At 40.3% G+C, this 16,603-nt stretch overlaps 2 protein-coding genes across 4 annotated transcripts; one reads left to right on the top strand and one right to left on the bottom strand.

Annotated features, from left to right (window-relative positions):
• Positions 1 to 2,486: 2,486 nt before the first annotated feature.
• Positions 2,487 to 8,691, top strand: spc25 (SPC25 component of NDC80 kinetochore complex). Of its 2 annotated transcripts, none has more exons than XM_071340542.1 (7): positions 2,487 to 2,641; positions 7,222 to 7,381; positions 7,476 to 7,541; positions 7,660 to 7,806; positions 7,926 to 8,030; positions 8,147 to 8,245; positions 8,354 to 8,691. In XM_071340542.1, exons 2-7 carry the CDS (start codon positions 7,228 to 7,230, stop codon positions 8,476 to 8,478), a joined length of 696 nt encoding a protein of 231 aa, XP_071196643.1. In that variant the 5' UTR covers positions 2,487 to 2,641; positions 7,222 to 7,227; the 3' UTR covers positions 8,479 to 8,691. The 2 variants fall into 2 exon arrangements, with proteins under 2 accessions (XP_071196643.1, XP_071196644.1); XM_071340543.1 differs by lacking the exon at positions 2,487 to 2,641 and adding an exon at positions 2,787 to 2,966.
• A 50-nt stretch (positions 8,692 to 8,741) lies between these two features.
• On the bottom strand, positions 8,742 to 12,642 carry nostrin (nitric oxide synthase trafficking). 2 transcript variants are annotated; one of them, XM_071340539.1, is made up of 16 exons: positions 12,556 to 12,642; positions 12,283 to 12,368; positions 11,908 to 11,991; positions 11,720 to 11,782; positions 11,502 to 11,583; positions 11,349 to 11,411; positions 11,144 to 11,242; positions 10,859 to 10,984; positions 10,499 to 10,597; positions 10,292 to 10,417; positions 10,064 to 10,172; positions 9,876 to 9,964; positions 9,644 to 9,769; positions 9,173 to 9,413; positions 8,990 to 9,067; positions 8,742 to 8,913 (listed from the first exon to the last, which is right to left on the bottom strand). In XM_071340539.1, exons 1-16 carry the CDS (start codon positions 12,580 to 12,582, stop codon positions 8,777 to 8,779), a joined length of 1,635 nt encoding a protein of 544 aa, XP_071196640.1. In that variant the 5' UTR covers positions 12,583 to 12,642; the 3' UTR covers positions 8,742 to 8,776. The 2 variants fall into 2 exon arrangements, with proteins under 2 accessions (XP_071196640.1, XP_071196641.1); XM_071340540.1 differs by having other exon boundaries at positions 12,283 to 12,464; positions 12,556 to 12,590.
• Between the last annotated feature and the right edge of the window lie 3,961 nt (positions 12,643 to 16,603).

Genomic DNA, 16,603 nt, shown 5'->3' with positions numbered 1-16,603 from the left:
CGTGTGTGTGTGTGTGTGTGTGTGAGAGAGAGAGAGAGAAAGAGAGAGGGAGAGAGACAGACAGACAGACAGACAGAGAGAGAGAGATGTCTTTGAAATACCATCATAAATCCTTCAACTGCTACGGCAACGAGTGAATTAAATGCTGCAATTAACTTTAGTGAATTATTAACAGAAAATATTTACAAAATAATACATAGGAACAGAGCAGCATTGTACATCAGGACGCACAACTGCAACACATTTCAACTTATACTGTAGAGTCTTCCTCAGGCAGCATTGAAGGCATGTTACACAAAGTTGTTTACAGGACGATTGTGTGTACATTTTCCACAGGCTATTACTTGTGTTAGTGAAATATCAGCCATTCTGTCCACCTCTGAGGATAGTGTTCTCCCGCAAATGCACAAGTCGAACCACTGGGATCCATTTACTGATTTATTACATCATTTTCCCATTCAGTGATTCTCTGGTGGGTTAATTGAACATTGCAACAACAATGGGTTTCTAATAGTAAAGTAAAACATTACAAGATGTATTATTAGTATTGTTTATTATTAAAAGTAATTTTTTGATTTGAACCATAACCCTAAGATAAGTGGTTCTCAATCCTCTCCTCGGGAACACCCAGACATTTCACAATTCTGTTGTAGCTCTGAACTGCCACACCTGATTAACTAATCGAGGGCTTTATGATTAGTTGACCAGTTGAATCAGGTATGCTGTCTGAAATAGTTCAAACATTATTTGCTGGCGGTCCCAAAAGTAAAAATGTTGCTCTTATTTTTACCGACTGAAGAAATATCAACCAGATGGTCCAGTAAGAGCACTGGGATACCTAATGAAAATGGAAAATAGTTAACAGGCCCTTTTTCCAGACAACCTCCAGGGACTTAGCTGGTACTATGATAAACCAGTCACATTCTGTTAAGGTCCCCAAAGCACATACATCCCTGGGTCGCTCCTCTTTTCAGTTCGCTGCAGCTAACGACTGAAACAAGATGCAAAAACCACTCAAACTGGACTGTTTTTATCTCCATCTCTTCATTCATAGACTCAATCATGGACACTCTCACTGACAGTTGTGGCTGCTTTGTGTGATGTATTGTTGTCTCCACCTTCTTGCCTTTGTGCTGTTGTCTGTGCCCAATAATGTTTGTACCATGTATTGTGCTGCTACCATATTGAGCTGCTGCTATGTTGTTGTCTTAGGTCTCTCTTGTCGTGATGCGTGTTTTGTCCTATATTTTTATTTTTAATCCCAGCCCCCGTCCCCAAAGGAGGCCTTGTGCCTTTTGGTAGGCCGTCATTATGAATAAGAATTTGTTCTTAACGGACTTACCTAGTTAAATAAAGGTTAAATAAAAAAATAAACCATGATTTCTTAACATGTATGTTGATGCAGACATGACCTTAAACAACCAAGCCACAGCCTTTTTGTCTTGCTACCGTCTAGAAGGCGGAAACAGCATAGGTGCATCAAAGCTGGGACCGAGAGAGTGAAAAAGAGCTTCCATCTCCAGGTCATCAGACTGTTAAATAGTCACCACTAGCCAGGTTCCGCCCAGCACCCTGCCCTGAACTTTAGTCACTGTTACTATCCTGCTACCAAACCCTGCACCTTAAAGACTGCTGCCCTATGTACATAGTCATTGAACACTTGTCACTTGAATAATGTTTACATACTTTTTTACACACTACATACTGTATTCTAGTAAATGCTCATCCTATATAACTACTGCTTTTCTATTCATATACTGTCCATAATGTCTATACACACCATCATATATATATATAATATATATATATATATATATCGGACTCTGGCATTGCTCGTTCTAACATTTCTTAATTCCTTTCTTTTTAATTTTGGGATTTGCGTGTATTTTTTTGTATCGTTAGGTAGCTATTACTGCATAGCTAGGACCATAAGCATTTCGCTACACTCGAGGTAACATCTGCTAAATATGTGTACGCGACCAATAATAATAACATTTGATTTGATATAAACTCGACAAAAATGTTAACCTTTTTTTCTTTCTAATGTTGATACAGAGGTTGATATTTTAGGCTCCCGAGTGGCCCAGTGGTTTAAGGCACTGCATCTCAGTGCAAGAGGCGCCACTACAGTCCCTGATACGAATCCAGGCTGCATCACATCCAGGCGTGATTGGGAGTTCCATAGGGCGGCGCACAATTGGCCCAGCGTCGTCCGGGTTTGGCCGGTGTCATTGTAAATAAGATTTTTTTTTTACTGACTTGCCTAGTTAAATAAATGTTAACGTTTATTTTTATTTTTTAAACAGAGTGATGTTAGACATCGACAGCCTGGCCCAAATTCAAGAGACTAAACAAAACTTTGCATTGTGGGAAACCAGGAAAAACGTGTCTGATATCCTTTTTATTTTAATATGGTTTTAAGCGGAACATAAGTGATGAACATCGTACATTATAAACACGGTACATTGTAATTTTTATCGCAGGAGTTTATTTCTTAAATGACTACTTTGAATTTTGATAAAAACTCAATTTCCGGTATGGCGTCACAGGCCCATCCTTGTTTCCGTGAGCGCGGAATTTTGAAAACAACAGCGAACAGCTGCCGAAAGTTTTGTTCGAGGATCATCCGAAAATTGCCACGGTAGTTAACAAAATTCACCATATTTGATAATCGGTTGTCATAGTATTTAATATAGCCAAAATGATTTTTACATAAATCGCAATGGCCCCGTTTGGTCATGAGCTGTGTTGTCTTATGGCAATAAATAACGTCACATGGGATTTGCTAAAAACACGCCATTTCGATACAGCAACGAAGATACTTTTCTTAAAAATTTAGAGAGCATTTTCGCAAACACTTTTCCCAAACTGCTGCGTAAATTAACCTACGAAAAAGTAACTTCCGGTCGTAGCTGTATCCATGTGGCATTTTTTTGGGAAATCCGTGTCACAAACCGTGGTCAACCGTGAGTTTCTGTTTAAAAGTACATTCTGGAATTCGCTTTTTCAGCAAAATGGCAGACACGACATTTTTGAGATTGATAGCTGAGGGATGCGGCGGCTGGGGAAATGTGGGCTGACCTCTAATATTCTTAGACACCTAGGGAAATGTGGGCTAAACCTTCTAATATTCATATGCACTGTTTTAGATGCAAGGACTGACTAGAGTTCATTACAGTGAAATTATGATAGTTATAAACACATACATTGTTGTATGTAAACAATGGAGTAATAATAGTGAAATGCTTACTTGCAAGCTCTACAACAATGCAGTAACTGTTAATACGAAGTCAGATAAAAATACACAGGAGAATAAGAAATACACACAAGAAAATACACTATATACAAGTCAATACCAATAGCGGTGCAGGGATACTGGTGATAGTTAAGGTAGCTATATACATGTAATCAGGGTTAAAAGTGACTGAGCTGCAGGTTAAATATAATAAATAGTCCAACAAAGTAAATGGTGATTTGTGAGCGTTGGTGTGTGTTTGATTGCACCAGCGTATATGTGTTTGTAATAATGACAATTATAACAATTTTGAATGAACACTTTTGTTTTAACTTAATATAATACATAAATAAAATCAATTTAGTCGCAAATAAATAATGAAACATGTTCAATTTGGTTTTAAATAACGCAAAAACACAGTGTTGAAGAAGAAAGTAAAAGTGCAATATGTGCCATGTAAAAAAGCTAACGTTTAAGTTCCTTGCTCAGAACATGAGAACATATGAAAGCTGGTGGTTCCTTTTAACATAAGTCTTCAATATTCCCAGTTAAGAAGTTTTAGGTTGCAGTTATTATAGGAATAATAGGACTATTTCTCTCTATACCATTTGTATTTCATATACCTTTGACTATTGGATGTTCTTATAGGCACTTTAGTATTGCCAGTCTAATCTTGGGAGTTGATAGGCTTGAAGTCATAAACAAGCATTGCTAGGAGCTGTTTGAATGAATGCTTACCAGCCTGCTGCTGCCTACCACCGCTCAGTCAGACTGCTCTATCAAATATCAAATTATATACTTAATTATAATATAATAAACGCACAGAAATACGAGCCTTTGGCCATTTAATTTGGTCAGATCCGGAAACGATCATTTCAAAAACAAAATGTTAATTTTTTCAGTGAAATACGTGTGTATTTATCGAACGGGTGTCAACACTAAGTCTAAATATTGCTGTTACATTGCACAACCTTAAATGTTATGTCATAATTATGTAAAATTCGGGCAAATTAATTACGGTCTTTGTTAGGAAGAAATGGCCTTTCAACAGTTCGGAACGAGCCAGGCGGCCCAAACTGCTGCATATACCCTCACTCTGCTTGCACTGAACGCAATAGAAGTGACACAATTTCCCTAGTTAATATTGCTTGCTAACATACATTTATTTTAACTACAAATGCAGGTTTAAAAAAATATATACTTGTGTATTGATTTTAAGAAAGGCATTGATGTTTATGGTTAGGTACATTATTGCAACGATACTGCTTTTTTCGCGAATGCGCTTTTGTTAAATCATCACCCATTTGGCGAAGTTGAAGTAGGCTGTGATTCGATGATAAATTAACAGGCACCACATTGATTATATGCAACGCAGAACAAGCTAGTTAACCTAGTAATATCATCAATCATGTGTAGTTAACTAGTGATTATGTGAAGATTGATTGTTTTTTTATAAGATAAGTTTAATGCTAGCTAGCAACTTACCTTGGCTCCTTGCAGCCACAAGGTAATTTTGATGCTGCACTCGCGTAACAGGCGGTCAGCCTGCCACGCAGTCTCCTCGTGGATTGCAATGTAATCGGCCATAATCAGCATCCAAAAAGGCCGATTAACGATTGTTATATCTTGAAATCGGCCCTTATTAATCGGCCATTAATCGTCCCCACAGTGATTGTACGTGCATACCCCAACCAGAAGCCATGGATTACAGGCAACATCCGCACTGAGCTAAAGGGTAGAGCTGCCGCTTTCAAGGAGCGGGACTCTAACCCGGAAGCGTATAAGGAATCCTGCTATGCCCTTTGATGAACCATCAAACAGGCAAAGCATCAATACAGGACTAAGATTGAATCGTACTACACCGTCTCCGACACTCGTCGGATGTGGCAGAGGATGCAAACTATTACAGACTACAAAGGGAAGCATAGCCGCAAGCTGCCCAGTGACACGAGATTACCAGACAAGCTAAATTACTTCTATGCTCGCTTTGAGGCAAGTAACACTGAAACATGCAGGAGAGCATAAGCTATTCCGGACAACTGTGTGATCACGCTCTCCGTAGCCGATGTGAGTAAGACCTTTAAACAGGTCAATATTCACAAAGCCACAGGGCCAAGCGGATTACCAGGACGTGTTCTCCGAGCATGCGCTAACCAACTGGCAAGTGTCTTCACTGGCATTTTAAACCTGTCCCAGTCTGAGTCTGTAATACCAACATGTTTCAAGCAGACCACCATAGTCCCTGTGCCCAAGAACACTAAAGGAACCTGCCTAAATGACTAGCAACCCGTAGCACTCACGTCTGTAGCCATGAAGTGCTTTGAAAGGCCGGTCATGGCTCACATCAACACCATTATCCCAGAAACCCTAGACCCACTCTAATTTGCATACTGCCCCAACAGATCCACAGATGATGCAATCTCTATTGCACTCCACACTGCCCTTTTCCACCTGGACAAAAGGACCACCTATGTGAGAATGCTATTCATTGACTACAGCTCAGCGTTCAACACCATAGTGGCCTCAAAGCTCATCACTAAGCTAAGGACCCTGGGACTGAACACCTCCCTCTGCAACTGAATCCTGGACTTTCTGACGGGCCGCCCCCAGGTGGTATGGGTAGGGAACAACACATCCGCCACGCTGATCCTCAACACCGGGGTCCCTCGGGTGCGTGCTCAGCCCCCTCCTGTACTCCCTGTTCACTCATGACTGCATGGCCAGCACGACTCCAACGCCATCAAGTTTGCCAATGACACAACAGTGGTAGATGGGATCACCGACACCGATGAGACAGCCTTTAGGGAAAAGGTCAGAGACCTGGCCGTGTGGTGCCGGGACAACAACCTCTCCCTCAACGTGATCAAGACAAAGGAGATGGAGGACCGAGCACGGCCCCATTTTCATCGACGGGCTGTAGTGGAGCAGGTTGACGGCTTCAAGTTCCTTGGTGTCCACATCACCAACAAACTAACATGGTCCAAGCACACCAAGACAGTTGTGAAGAGGGCACGACAAAGGCTATTTCCCCTCAGGAGACTGAAAAGATTGGGCATGGGTCCTCAGATCCTCAAAAAAATCTGCTGCTACACCATCGAGAGCATCCTGACTGGTTGCATCACTGCCTGGTATGGCAACTGCTCAGCCTCCGAACGAAAGGCACTGCAGAGGGTAGTGCTTACAACCCAGTACATCACTGGGGTCAAGCTTCCTGTCATCCAGGACCTCTATAACAGGCGTTGTCAGAGGAAGGCTCTAAAAATTGTCAAAGACCCCAGCCACCCTAGTCATAGACCGGCAAGCGGTATCGGAGCTCCAAGTCTAGGTCCAAAAGACTTAACAGCTTCTAGCCCCAAGCCATAAGACTCCTGAACAGCTAATCAAATGGCTACCCAGACTATTTGCATTGCTTCCCCCCCCACCTCTTTTACGCTGTTGCTACTCTCTGTTTATTATCTATGCATAGTCACTTTAATTCTACCTACATGTACATATTACATTGAGTAACCGGTGCATTGACTCTGTATATAGCCTCGCTATTATTATTTTACTGCTTCTCTTTAATTATTTGTTATCAATTTTTTTACTTAAAACTGCATTGTTGGTTAAGGGCTTGTAAGTTAGCATTTCACTGTAAGGTGTAATGTATTCGGCGCATGTGAAAAATAGAATTTGATTTGATTCTTGAAGAATATAACTTTATACATGCCTTGAGCTTAATTCAACTGTAATACTCCATTAGAACCCCAAAATATAAACTACTTTGGGAACACACTGTGTATAGCCTCAAAAAATTGTTAGCCCTTGTATGTATCCATAGCTCTGCCTATGAATTTGGAAGTGGTAAAACAAATCCAGCCCCATCCCTCAGCGGTTTACCAAAACAGTGGAATGGTGTCACGTTGTTTTTTGAAGTGCAAATTGCCCCTGTATCTTGCCAAAATGTCGACTGACCTAATCAGTGTTTTTGTATTTCCGTCACCTAGATCATCATGAACTGCATTACAGATGCAAACATTGGGAATTGGTTTAGTAGCACAATGGAAGACATTCGCAACAAAATGCTTTTTCAGGGAACGGCCGAGATGACGGAGACAGGCATGGATTGGGTTCAAACCCACCGAAAGACCGTCAGATCTGTTCTCGGTATGAGTTGGACGCTGTCGCCATGTTTACCGAGTCAATTATGCTTAAAATGTGTCTATTCACAGCTATAATAATCTCCCTTCTCTTTCTGCAGATACGTGTTCAAAGAAATGGAAGGATGATGAAATAATATTTGAAACGATAGACTCATACAAAACAGGTAAGATTGTGCCGGGCATGACATCCTGTGAAGTGTCACTAACAATCAGTTTGACCGTAACCTTGGCACTAGCCTACTCATACTTTATTATTGAAGACAATGTCCCCCCTACCCCCAGACTTGGAAAATAAAAATGCCTCATTGGTGGAGAAGAGAAATGGCATTGCGAAGAGACTGTCTGAAGTGGAAGGGAAGAACGTACAGAAAAGCAAGATCATTGAAAAGATAGAGATGATCCGAGTGGAACAAGCCAAGAAAAAAGAATGTAGGCTCTTTTCAGTAAATGGAATAGTAGATTTTGTCCTTCACACACAACTATTCATTGTTCTAAAATAGATTAGTATCCAAAACAAACATGTCCCCTTGATTTTCCTTTCTTTTAAGTGATTGTGTCCCAAAACAAAGCCAACAAGGACAGACTGAAAAATCTCAACAAAGCCAAGCAGGTGTTTCAGGGTCGGCTGGGATTGGAAATTAGAAAAATTCATGGTAAATCGGGAATAAGTCTGTTGGCAATGGCAGTAATATTTTATTGTTTGAACATTTTAGTGTTGACCAAGTGTTAAACCACAGAATTAAAAGGAATTGTTATTCTTTTATTCAAGGAGAGAAATTGCAGTTTATCTTCCGAGACATCAACCAAAAAGACTCGGAATGTGTATACACCTTCATGCTGAGGATCAACGAAGGAGGATTATACCAGAGTGAGTACAGTAAATAGTATAGAACAGTACAGTAACAAATGGTTTTGGAAACTAGGAGTGTTATCATGAATGGCTGGAAATGTGATATAACCATATTTTTGTCCACAGTTGTGTCTAGCGACCCACCACTGGATTGCATGAGTCACTTGGAGCAGAGACTCCAGGAGACCAACAACTTCTCTGCCTTCCTTGCAAATGTCCGGAGAGAATTTCTCGCTCTAAAACCTGAATAGAAAAAAGAAAGTGGATCTGTTTATATTTTAACATATTTTAGTAATATCCTGTGTGTTTTGTCGCCAACATTGTTTGTAATATTAACGTTTCCATTATATGACGTCCATTTTAAAAGGCTAGGTGCAATTTTCAAGTTGGTGGGGTTCTTCAGCGGCCCAAAGATTTGATCAGGCATTTTGGAATTGCTTTAAATAAACACTTTTTGTACACATCCCCCCCCATAGTTGATTGATGTATTACTTTAATCATGTAACAGGATAAATGCTTTACCCTGTCCATTTGCGCCAACACTGACTGTCATACATCTGATGTTTCTACAACACTTAACATGGGCAGCTCCTCAATGTAGGTTGATGGAAAATGGCCTATCTGTCCATTCAATATCCCATACCACCAACCGCTGTCTTCCTTTTGATAGATGTCAAGAAGGTCTCCTGTAAACAAATGATTTTGTAAGTATAGTCATGGATTTCATATTTTTCCCCCCCATCTATTTTTATTGTCCGTTACCTTCTTTCATATTCAACTCATCATCTCTGTCTGATGTGAAGTCGTAAACAGCTTTGCATTTCCCAATGCTACACCACTCTGCACCATAAGGAGAAGTTTCTATGTATTAGTGTTTCTTGTTATGACGCATAGGCAAGATCAGAATGGTATATCTTTGTAATTATATATGTGGATGGGTGTCACCTTCTCCTTCCTTGTCGTCAGTCAAAGACATGGCTCCATTGACAGAGCCACATTCCCCTGGAGCTGCAGTATCTTGGATGACAGCAGTGTAGACTTGGTTTACTTCTACTGATGAGGCCTCTGCTGATGTCACACTCTGAGGGGGTCCTTTGTAAATGATGGAGCTCCTCAAACGCGATCTGAACGGTGTCTTTTTGATTTTGACTGGACGGGCCAGCTGAACAATACTGTGCTCGCAATCCTTGGAAAACAGATTGTAATCTGGTTAGGATGTATAGTAACATACATACATACTTATGTTTATCTATTTTGTGTCATCAAAAAGGATATGCCATGATGTGTTTGTGCTGTCTAAATCTAATTGAACATGCACAATATGGATTAAACAGTATACTGCATGTTGGTAAATTAATCTAGGCTACAATGAACATGTGCAAAGCCCGAACAAATGCACTTTGATTATGGGCCTACCTTTTCTTTCCATTTTGTTATACTGGCACTGAATCGATGCAAAGTCTTAGGTTTTCCCTCCAATTCAGCCAATGTGCTGGAGAGTTTGCAATGAGTTGCTTCAAGAAGGTTCAGTTTCAGAGTGGTCTGTAGACATCCAATAGGAAAATGCATTTAACACAATGCTAGGAAATGTATACAGAAAAATATCAAATCATATTTTCAAAATGGATCTATTGCTGTATGAAAAAACCTCATCAATCAACTGTTCTGTTTCTTCCAGGTTCTTTTTGTTTGAGAACGATGGGTTTTCAGAGTAGGTCTTCACCAGTCTCTCAAGACCTATTATTAATTGGATGTTGGAAGACATGAAACGAAAAAGTGTCACACAGAAATGTATTATTTCCAGTAAAATTCTATGCTTCATTTTTCAACACTTACCGTCACAGTCTTTCTTTGTTTTTCCGATACTGTCCCCCAGCCGCTGGAGTTTGGACTTGATGGCTTCTCTTCTCCTGTCTTTTTCCATCAATGACTTACTGTCCTCCTCCTTAACATAAGTCATTGAGGGTCAGGCACTGTATGTCTTAGGTCAAAATCAAACTAATACCAGAACTATTTACAGATACAAATGTACTGTACAATTATGTGAACAAAATGGACCCGTACAAAATAATCAGTCATCAGAAACTTAGCCTTGTTCTCCTCTGCTGCTACACTGGTCTCCTCCACCAGATTTTGGATATCCTTTTCCACATCAACTTTCTGGATGGCTTGTTCTATTTGTTTCTGTCTCTGTAAGTAATACAAGAGAAATGAATGATACAGTTTTTGTCACAGGGTTGTAATTAGAGTCATTTTGGGAAGAATGCTCACATGTACAAGGGTGTGTCTGAAGCTTGCCATGTGGAGGTTGTATTTACTCAAAATGTTGCACAGAACTTCTATCCGCTGTTTCTCAACCTCCTGGATTATCTGAAATTATAAAGATACTGTATCACTATCAGGCACACAATATGGATGCTGCAACACTCAAACCTGACTATCTCTAAATGGGTCTAACCAAACATCAGCATGAGAGGAGACGTACAATACAACTGAACTCTGCACATCGAAACTTCTTGGGTGACCTGTCTTGACCCCTTCTCTTCAGATCAACAGTACAGTCAGAGAAGGTACATATCTTTAAAATAAAAAGGATTTTGGAGGAAATGTACTGTGGGGATTGGTTAGAACCTGGTAGCAGTTTTTCAGTGTGTTTTCCCACTTCAGTCTGATTTCGTGACCATCCATGTTGATGGTGAAGTACTCCTCGTCTGTTCTGGTCTGGGCCTCAGCAGACTTTGTCAGTCTGGTCAGCATCTAGTTAACAACAGAACAAGTCATCATCCTAATCTTATTCGGGGGTTGGAAATGGCATCTTTTTGAACTTTTATTACATTGGGATTTTCGACGGTTTCCTAATCATCCATATCAATAGGTGAAAATGACAGTTTTACAGTAAATATTGCAGTGGAGTACCTTCTGTTTTTCTTTTTCTGTGCAAATGTGTGTATTCTTTTCAACAAAGTTGAACAGGGCTTCATGCTCTCTTGTCAATCCAACCAATTTCTTCTTCATCTGTGAGGGAAAATGTTTGAACAATATTCTTAATCAATCATTTTCTTTGAATGATGTAATCAACCAAACAATGTATTTACCAAACAAGAATTTAAGGAAGACTTACCTTGATTTGTTCACTCCAGTTCGTCACAACAAGTTTTGCATTTTTCTCAACAACATTATCAAGCTATTCAAGAAAGGGATAAGAAAAACATGTCTCAATGTATAATTGTGTAGAATGATGTGTCGGTAGGAATAAATGATCCAAATTACTCACAGGTCTCTTCCTCTTGTTGTGCTCCTCAATTACTTGTCGAATTTCTAAAATTGCCTCTGCCTGAAAAGCACTTCCTAGTGCTCTGAAAAAAACAACATAATAGTATCATTCCTCAGACTCAGTCATAGAGAATATCCAAGAAACATCGCTACTACAGGAATGCCTCATAATATGGTCATAATATGATTAAAAAGGTCATAAGGTCATGCGTGTATTACCTGTGTGTGTCTGCTGTAGAGTACATGTCGTCAGATACATGGCACCATGCTCGGTATGTGGAACTTCCCGGAAAGAAAAACAACGACATGCAGAGAGTTTAGAGCACTACACTATGGGCTCTATTCAATCTGGATCGCTGAAGCATTACAGACTGCGTGATAGAAATGTGAAGGTAGAGCCAACTCACTTGTCATTCATTCCTTTGGATGCCTTCATGAGTTTTCCAGCAAGCTTCTGAAGTCCCTTGGCATAACTGATCTCCAGCTCAGCCCTAGTCACAAATTAAGTGCCATAAAGGAATGTTACTTTTGTCACACTGAGGTGAAACAGTAACTACAGCTAATTAAAATTCAATCCGGGAAGTTAAGACCTTAGCATGCAATTGTGAATGACCGAGTTGGTATTGTCCATACATTTAAATGATTGGACATTTTATGAAATAGAAATATGTGCAGTCCAGGTTGAAAAGGGTTTTACTTTTCCAATCCTAGGTAGCATAATAACAATTTCTAATAAATTACCTCACTAAACGATATTCTCAAGGAGTTGACATTGACCATACCTTTGCTGAAATACTGTCATGAGCTCCTTACAGAAATGCTCCCCATTTTTTGAGAACTTCTTCAGATCTTGGTACAACAGGTTGTACTATAACACATTCAACAAGTCATGGTGTTGTCAAACTGGCTATTTCTAGTAACAGTAATAGACACAGCTATGAAGACAATCCATTAACGTGTCGACCTATGGTACAAACATATAAAGGAGAAATAATGATTTTCTTTGTACATTTGACTAAAAGTAGTCTTTCAAAAGAGGTAGAGTTAGTACTCACAGCACAGGTGCTCATGGGGTCCGCCATTTTCTGTCTAAGATGGTTTATTAACTTTGCACTTTGAACACGCTCCTCCTAAAGTCATTCATGCGGAAATCACCTGCGCTCATATAACCAGTGCACAAGGAAAATTCCAGTGGAATATTTAACCATTTATGTCCTCAACCATCCACTGTCACTTTGTGCAAATGATAATTCATGTCAACAAATTGCTTAATTTGTCCAAAGTTATTCAAAATTCATGAAACCCCTTTTCATTTTAGTGAGCGGTCAAATTTTACACAATTGTTACCTTGGAGAAAATTGGGGAGGGTCATACTTTTTCAATTGCAGTCATGGGGAGAGTTTGGTATTTTTGATTTAGTCCAGGGGAGGGTCGCGCAATTTTTCATTGATTAAATGTCATATTGCTCAGGGTTTGAGAATTAGTTGCTTATTATAGTATCTCGATGTGTACCTGAAGAAATGCAATATCTGTGCGTGCGGACTAGGACAACTGATGTCCTGTTCAGTTTGAGTGGGAGAACGCGAAGATGAAAAGGAGGAACGGAGGTAAGCTTGCTACTGCTATAATTGATTTGAATAAAAACAATATGTTTCGTTGTCCATAACGACGCTATGTATCAGAGTTATTGACCTCACAACAGGTAAGACAACAGTAAGACCTCGAGTAATATACTTAACTTACTATGAAGTAGCAGCCACGGATATGGACAGCGCATGGGTGCTGAAAGTAGGCTAATTTGAGAAGGCTTCATTTAATTTGACTTTAGGTTACTAATAACAAGAGGGCTTTGTTTTGGGGCCTATTCCTTCCTATTCAAGAAATAAGAGGAAGGCCTACCTGTTTGACAGACTAAACTATAGTCTACTATCCATAGATTTTCTCAGCCAATTACATCAGTCACCATGCACTCCTTAAATACTGTATATCAGTGTCAGTGAAGAGCCTGGCGTGTTAAATTAAAACCAGGGCTCGAATTGAGGGGGCGTGTCAGGGTATTGTGTCTTTTTTTAAAGAAATTGGTAATAGCATAGGCCTACCCCTTGTTAGCTTAAGATTTATAAAAACATTTAATGGATCTGATTATTTAAAGCGATCAATAACGTCGCTTTAGTACGCAATGCTAGAAATAAACTGTAAAATTCCGGGGAAAGACGTGACACTGATGTATATGGTATAACTTTGGTTTGTCTATGATATTCAGAGGCTGCGCTACAACCTTTTATAGGAGACAAAAAATTGTCTTTGCTTGGGAAATAATGTGTGATGCTGTCACTATCAATTGACATTTCAACAGGTTAAAACTTCTTAAGCTGACAGTCCCCAAAATCGGGCACTAGAATTACTTAAGAAAAGATGTATATGTTTACATGACTTATTTTATTGATTTCTCACCGTTTTATAAGTCAGAAGACAGCTATCCTTCCTAGGACCATGTCAACGTCCTCTGTCGAATAAACGTGTATTTGCCTCCCTCTGTTGGTCAGCTGCATCATTACATACATTTATATCACTAGTGCAAAGTTATGTCAAAGGTGCGGGCCTTAGAAAAAAATGCATTCAGCTCAACTGCTTCACCGTACAGACATGGCAGAGCAATCGCTGAATTTGTCCGAACAATCAGATCTAAATACATAACTTGTATAGCTCTACAATAAAGAATGCGACCTACACACTTCCTTAAACCTGAAATAAGTAAAGTAATTTTGTGTGTGGAAGTCAAACATTTGTTTTACATCGGAGGCAGACACATTGCATATGCTCAGAACAACACAATGGTGCCCTTATAACTGTTCTCTCTTGTCTAGTATGGACGCTGTCACATCTGCTCCTGCCACGCCCTCTAGTGCCCATCCGGTGTCTCCATGACCTGCCGCCACTTCCCCTGTGCTCTCTCCCTCTCCCTCTCTCTCTCTGTGTGTGTGATTGTGTGGGCGGAGACAGGTGTGCTGGAGTCAGAGCAGATCTCCACCAGCTGCAACCTGTTCCATAATCAAGACCTCTACAAATACTCAGTCCTGCCACTTCCACACTGCCAGATTGTAATCTCTGCTCAGTCAGTCTACACTTCTAGCTTTTGTTACTATTCAGATCCTGTTACCCTGCTGTGCCTGTTTCCCTGCCTGACGCTGTTTTCCTCTCCGCTACAGTTCTGCCCACTCTGACTCTGGTCCCTGTCTCCAGTCCCACGTCTCATCATCCTGCTACTCTGTCCTGGATTCCCCACTCTACTACTCCCTTTGATTCCCCTCCGGACCTGATTACCCTGTCTCAATCCCTCTCGTTCCAGCCTCAGCCTCCGCACCTGGTCTCCAGCAACTCACCCGAGCTTCCCCTGACCTGCACTCCATCTTCCCCGTGTTCCAATGAATACCTTGATTACTTCATCCCAGTTACCTCGCCTGAGTCTGCTCTTGGGTTCCCCTGTTCCACTCCGCGTAACAGACGCACGCAGTTTAAATGGCTCAAATATATGGACATAAAATAAAGCATGAAAAGGCGTAGTCATTCACATTCGTTTTTTTATCATACCATTATATTTGTATAAGTTTTATTCTACCTTTATAGTGTACTAGATCATATGGGTTGAAAAGCATTTTTTTTCCTTCAGACCTAAATAAACAATTCCAGGTGAAAGCCAAAGGTCATAGCTTTATAGGGTGGGGAAACATTACTACGTTAATAAATATTGCCCTCTTGCTAGATTGACTAAAACCATAGTGAAACAGTACAAAACAGCTGTCAGTTCAACTGGCAGCTGTTGGCAGCTGGCAACAACTGGCAGCTGTTTAAACATACTAACTCTAAATCAGTCAGGAGCAAGCAAGGTAGCCTAAGAAGGAAAGAAAATGTATTATTATATTATTACTTTCAGGCTTAAGCCTACCATTTAAGAAACAAATTGTGGGGCCTACAGAGTGGCGCAGCGGTCTAAGGCACTGCATCGATGTGCTAGAGGCGTCACGACAGACCCGGGTTCGTTCCTGGGCTGTGTCACAACTGGTTGTAAATAAGGAGTCTCATTGGGCGGCGCAGAATGGGCCCAGTGTCGTTCGGATTAGTGGAGTGTTTAGCTTTACTTGGCTCATCGCACTCTAGCGCCTTCTTGTGGCGGCCGGGCAGCCTGCAGGCTGACCTCGGTTGTCAGTTGAACAGTGTTTCCTCCGACACATTGGTGCGGTTGGCTTCCGGGTTATGCGGGTGGGTGTTAAGAAGTGCGGTTTGGGTCTTGATTTGGAGGACGCATAACTCGATTTGCCTCACGAGCTCGTTGCAGCGATGAGACAAGATGGATATTGTAAAATACAAAAATATTTTGTGACATGCTACAGGTTGGCAGGAGCATTCAACATGCCTATAAATTTAGCATTTAGGCTGTATAAAATGAAATAAAAATGTTATTACTTTGAATGAAATAATACAAAAACAAAAAATGCGTTATTAGGCTATAGTGCCTTTGAATTAACTTTTAGAAACAGGAGTTAGCCAGTCTGGTTTGAAGATCATGCTACACATACCTATTTAGTTAGTTAATTTTGAAACTGCATATCTATGGCTCTGGTCTGTCTTAAGAGTGAGGGTAAATTGTAGGCATGTTCTCTGCTATCCACTTTATGTTTTAATTCGTATTCTTATTTTATTTTACAAGCGTTCAGGGAGGGTCGTGTAAAAATATAGGGGAAGGGAGGGTCATCCATTTTCATTTCAAAGAGGTCCGATTTTCACCCTCATTATATAATGAACAAAAATATAAACGCAACATGCTACTATTTCATTGATTTTCCTGAGTTACAGTTCATACTAGGAAATCAGTCAATTGAAATAAATTCATTAGGCCCTAATCTATGGATTTCACATGACTGGGAGAACAGATATGCATCTGTTGGTTTACAGATACCTTTAAAAAAATGGGTCTCTCAATGGGCCTCGGGAGCTCGTCACGGTATTTTTTGTGCATTCAAATTGCCATCGACAAAATGCAATGTTGTTCGTTGTACGTAGTTTATGCCTGCCCGTACCATGACCCCACCGCCACCAAGGGGC

This window comes from Salvelinus alpinus, chromosome 14 (genome assembly GCF_045679555.1).
Source record: "Salvelinus alpinus chromosome 14, SLU_Salpinus.1, whole genome shotgun sequence".
NCBI lineage: Eukaryota > Metazoa > Chordata > Actinopteri > Salmoniformes > Salmonidae > Salvelinus > Salvelinus alpinus.
This window is presented reverse-complemented; position numbering and strand designations above follow the sequence as displayed.

Coding starts and splice junctions, on each gene's coding strand:
- spc25 (XM_071340542.1), top strand. CDS start 7,228: ATGAACTGCATTACAGATGCAAACATTGGGAATTGGTTTAGTAGCACA. Junction 7,807..7,925: donor ACAAGCCAAGAAAAAAGAAT/GTAGGCTCTTTT, acceptor CTTTCTTTTAAG/TGATTGTGTCCCAAAACAAA. Junction 8,031..8,146: donor GGAAATTAGAAAAATTCATG/GTAAATCGGGAA, acceptor CTTTTATTCAAG/GAGAGAAATTGCAGTTTATC.
- nostrin (XM_071340539.1), bottom strand. CDS start 12,582: ATGGCGGACCCCATGAGCACCTGTGCT. Junction 12,369..12,555: donor ACCCCATGAGCACCTGTGCT/GTGAGTACTAAC, acceptor AATGTGTTATAG/TACAACCTGTTGTACCAAGA. Junction 9,770..9,875: donor CAGAACAGTTGATTGATGAG/GTTTTTTCATAC, acceptor GGATGTCTACAG/ACCACTCTGAAACTGAACCT.